This window comes from Triticum dicoccoides, chromosome 7A (genome assembly GCF_002162155.2).
Source record: "Triticum dicoccoides isolate Atlit2015 ecotype Zavitan chromosome 7A, WEW_v2.0, whole genome shotgun sequence".
Taxonomy (NCBI): Eukaryota; Viridiplantae; Streptophyta; class Magnoliopsida; order Poales; family Poaceae; genus Triticum; species Triticum dicoccoides.
In genome coordinates this window covers 4,848,203-4,853,057 of record NC_041392.1, presented here as the reverse complement: position 1 = coordinate 4,853,057, position 4,855 = coordinate 4,848,203, and the positions used below count along the sequence as shown (strand labels likewise).

The following is a 4,855-nucleotide window of genomic DNA, read 5'->3' as shown; positions in this document are numbered from 1 at the left end:
ACTGCAGACTGTTGTATTGAGCCGCTGTGAGAATCCAAGGCCCGTTTTTTTGGCCGGGTAAACCAACCCACGGAACGTGTTTTGCCCTTTAGAATTTGGATCGATCGCTACTGTCCAGGACAAGCGAGCCCGGGCAAGTGCCCAGGGTCGCTGGGCGGTGCCTCCGCCACTGCCCGGTAAAATAAAGTGGGTTGACAGCTATCAAACGGAGATGACGCTTTACACATGGCGGGCGCTTTGCAGAGTACATGTGTCATGATACTCGACAAAGGCTTTGCGGGAGCGTGCCACATGTTCTTTTAGCTTAGAAACTTGCATCTCTCATATTTAACCAAGTAAAAGTAATAATTGTTTTGCTAAATTTACAAAAGTCTCAGTCCATGTGTTGGCCACAGCAATGTGGGACTAGAGGTACACACGACTCCAATCATATATATATATATATATATATATATATATATATATATATATATATATATGAACGGACTCAACCTAGATAACCTGCAGTTCGGGTTTCTTGCAGAAACAACATATTGGATCACAAGATACAAGACATCGAGGTGGTTCGTGTATTTAATATGTATATCCTTTTTTTTGCACATGATATAATGTTGCGCACACGAATATTAAAAGCTGCATGGATTTTTCACGCTACTCGGCTTGCATGCCCACGAGCGCGGTCCAGTGCGAAACAAATACATTTTGACATGCAAAGAAATGTTGGGGTTCCATGGACCAGAGTGAATATGAAACCGACTCCAAGGCAGTAGGCAGGCTGTCCAGTCGATTATTAAGTCGAGTCAGTCGCCATTGCTGCTTCCAGTTCGAGTGATGCAGCAGTGGCCTCCTTTTCATCATCCGAGAAGTAGTCTTTCCTGCGATGCAAGCGGAAGGAGGTCAACACACAGAAACCATGCCATCTCCTTACTCTTCTGGGACATCGTCAATCAACAAACAAGGTGCTAGCTAGCATCTTTAACGGACCTTATTTTACGAGAAAGCTGGTATAGGCCTGTACCAGACATTGCAACGCTAACGCTGAAAAGGTTCCAGTTTTTCTGGAAAGGAAAAAATTATAAGCGTCGCAATACAACAGTCATAATTGGGAACGACACCGAGTAACAAATGGAATTAGGATCATGGTACTTCACAACAGATATATCGCCTTATTGTAATTCAGCGGATATAGTAGCATGTAGAAGGAGGTGGCATAGGAATATCAATCATATATTCGACAAGCAATAGCAGCCCAGTCTAGGGAGCCATCAAGTTAAAACAGTACAATATGAGTAAATTGTTGCAAAAACAATTTCTTAGAAGCAAAAAAATATGTTAAGGGTTAGGATGTACTTCCGTGTTACATACATCCGTATCAAGACAAATCTAAGGCAACTAATTTAGGACGGAGGTAATACTAAGCTATATATAATTCACATTACCGGTGTGATAACCATGCTGTAGCGTGACCAGATGATTCCAGTGCAAGCAATAACTGTAGACAATATGAAGCATGTGAGCAGCACACGAGAATAGATAGCCGCTAAACTAATGGCATGTTGTCTGTAATGAGGCTGTTGCAAGACTGACTGGATAACTTTGAACATACCAGCTTGCTGAGGATAGGATATCTTTTCATGAGGCTTAGCAAAGTCGGCAACGTTTGCAATGCTGATCCCCCATTTAAATGTTGGAGCCCAAAAATGAACTGCAATGAAGATCATATTTTTATTGTCTCAGCCTTTCAACTCTCAAGTGATTTTTATAATTTAGCATGTGCACTGTGCATTGTCCAAGAGATATGCATCACAATTTAGCGCAAAAGAACTGCCAAGGATGGGCCATTATAACTGGTAATGATTCACAACATGAAATAAGGATAAATCGGAGGTATAGACTAGTCTAATGCTAATTCAAACGTCACGTGGCCAAAAATGCTGCTCAGGCATCTCAAGAATAAGCATGAAGTTCACAAAGGCTGAAGATGTGCAACTTCTGAAGGAGAAGGGCTGAAGATGTGCAACTGTCTGAGGGAGAAGATGTCTCTTTGGGGCTTGAGAAAATTTGCAGTACTTATCAGTAGACCACTTTATTATTTTCTAAAATGTAATATCTTAAGGAGTCTAATATTCCATGAGAAAGTCAATATTTCCATATGCAAGCTTACCAACAAAAAATTCAGACATGAGTGACAAAGGAGATGAACATTTATCTTTACATCTCTATGATGAACCAGAGACTGGTGATATACTGTTTGGTGCCCTGTGACAGCTATATTAGATACGCTTTTGTATGCCAGGAAGTTCCCATCTCACGGTTCCACTTTTCCCAAATGTTGTAAAAAAAATAAAGTGCTATAGCATTTTGATGAGTGTCTTGTTAAATAAATCAATGTACAATGTCTCGCGAATAGCACGCTAATACCATATTTTAAGAGCCACGCTAGTTTGTCAGAGCACACTATTTTTTTCATTTGCCCAGATAACAAACTTGCTAATGATGCCTCGCCAGCAGTCTGTTGCATAATCAGTGACATGATGGAAAGTGTTATTGTCTGACGCAACTAACACACAACAGTGTTTTGGAGTCCCTACAGGAATGGTAGTGCAACTACAAGAATCAGTGGTGCCCAGGACAACTTACTAGTAAATTAAGCACGGTTGGTGTTTGTGGGAGGGGTCCGAATACTAGTTGGCTCTAGCTTCTGTTGGTCTCCAGACTCCAGTATGACTATTGTTATTTTGATTTTTCTACTCCCTCTGTTCCTAAATATTTGTCTTTTTCTAGAGATTTCAACAAGTGACCACATACGAAGCAAAATGAGTGAATCTATACTCTAGATATGTCTATATACATCCGTATGTGATAGTTTATTTGAAATTTCTAAAAAAAACAAATATTTAGAAACAGAAAGAGTACATGTTAGTCACAAACAACATTGGCCTGAGCTCATATTCTGAAACCGAAAAACAGAGTAGGCGCACATCATTTTCATATTTAAAACATGCAGACAACATGGCAATCCTAACACACTAACATAGTCTGGAGCTAAAAGTACACACAAAGAAAATACATAAAATCCACCGATAGGAGAACAAAGTCCATGTTGACTTTCCGTACATATTGTATAAAAGGAGCCAAAGCTATCCTTGTGTATAATCAAAGCCGGGAACAAAAAAAGAGAGACGAAGTGTGTAAAAGTAATGCGAGACTGCGAGTACGAGTGGTACTAACTGGTTTTGGGGCCAGCAGGGTGGTTCCAGAAGGCTTGAAGCTTTGAAGAAGCCATTCGATCAAACGGACGCACACTCTTCCTGCACTTTCACGCTACCCTTCTTAGTTGCTCTCTGTCCCTTACACCTACAAGCAGAAAACAGAAAAAACATGTCTATAAGTCCACCGCCATATTCAGGATATCAACAATTTCTTTACAAGCACCCGCATGCGGGCCATACAAAAGAAGAATACAATTGAGTGAGAATATGTTAATAGGATCTTTTGGGTACCATCAGTATAACAAATCGCTGGCGCAAGGGGGTCCAGTTCATCCCAAATATATACTATCGAAAAGCAGTACCGCCTACAACTACAAATCCAAGAAAGATATAATTCCTATGAATGGGTACTGGTCACAGCGAATAATACAACCTACACGGAAGCAGCCGGTAACATCCACAGCGCTGACTAGCGACGAAGGGAACCGGGTGCATGTTGCAATTATCAGAAATGGCCTGAATAAATGATAGAGGAGAAATGAAGGTGCTTCTGGATCGGAGGTAGAACATAAGAACCAGTGAATATAGCAATGGATGAACACTGCTGGAGTGGGAAAATACGCGATAGGTTAGCCGTTTGCAACAACGAAGATAATAAACGGAACCCTACAACCAGATTTCTACAGGAAAACAGATGGGAACAGTGGTGAGCTTACATAGACGAAGAAGTTAGAAGCAGCGATGTAGCCTTGTAGGAGCTGATACAGCGCTGAGACAAGAACGCAGGAGAGGTAGATAGTAGGAGGAGCTAATGATGTTGTGTTGCAAGAGAATGAGCGGAGGAAGAAATCCCCAAACAGCGGGTCAAGGAGGCAATAATAGAGCTGATCCGTCCAGCTACGTGCCCTTTTTTAAGTTTAGCTGAGTTGGACTTGCTAATAAACTAACCAGTAACCAATGAGGAATACACACACAGCACAGACGTCTTCTTCGTGTGATGCATCAAGACAACTTGTGTAGATTTATTTGCCCTGGAAGAATAGGAAGACTGCTTTGGCTCTGTAGATGTGTAAATAGTGAAAAGGTATCATTTTTGTGCTTTCGTTCCAAAAAAAAAAAACTACCACATAACAAAAGAACTTAGCAAACAACTACCACTTTTGGGTAACCGATCACAATTGCTACCACTTTTGGTTGATGACCGTTTCAGGCGATTTAAAAGCGTTTATGACTGGTGTGGCCCACCCATCAGGGCTGATGTGGCATAATAGTCAACTCCATTACGTTTGACCACCAAGTTTATCATTATGACAGATGAAGCCCACACGTCAGCGTCAACACTCTCCCCCCTCAAATTTGTCGGAGAAGCAAACAACGTGGAAAAGGTAAATTAAAATTTTCGGGAAAGATGTACAATTGTAGACTTCAAATTATTGATTGGTTCCTTGACAAAATGTACAAGTAACCAGGAAATTAATTACAATATCGACCGAAACTACAGATTGATAAATACTCTAGTTCACATCAATCAATCGAATCCTATTCTCAAATATTTAACATTTGCCGTAGACTGCGCCGAAATTGGTGGATGGATTCCTTGAAAGGTCGATCAGACTGAAGGAAGATATCCACCACCCTATGTC

General features: G+C 40.9%; 1 protein-coding gene across 2 annotated transcripts; it reads right to left on the bottom strand.

Annotated features, from left to right (window-relative positions):
* Positions 1 to 526: 526 nt before the first annotated feature.
* LOC119331433 (mitochondrial pyruvate carrier 4-like) lies at positions 527 to 4,060 on the bottom strand. 2 transcript variants are annotated; one of them, XM_037604589.1, is made up of 6 exons: positions 3,929 to 4,059; positions 3,232 to 3,357; positions 1,607 to 1,705; positions 1,440 to 1,492; positions 985 to 1,058; positions 533 to 875 (listed from the first exon to the last, which is right to left on the bottom strand). In XM_037604589.1, the coding sequence occupies exons 2-6, from the start codon at positions 3,284 to 3,286 to the stop codon at positions 791 to 793; spliced, it is 366 nt and encodes a 121-aa protein (XP_037460486.1). In that variant the 5' UTR covers positions 3,287 to 3,357; positions 3,929 to 4,059; the 3' UTR covers positions 533 to 790. The 2 variants fall into 2 exon arrangements, with proteins under 2 accessions (XP_037460484.1, XP_037460486.1); XM_037604587.1 differs by having other exon boundaries at positions 527 to 875; positions 1,440 to 1,705; positions 3,929 to 4,060.
* Between the last annotated feature and the right edge of the window lie 795 nt (positions 4,061 to 4,855).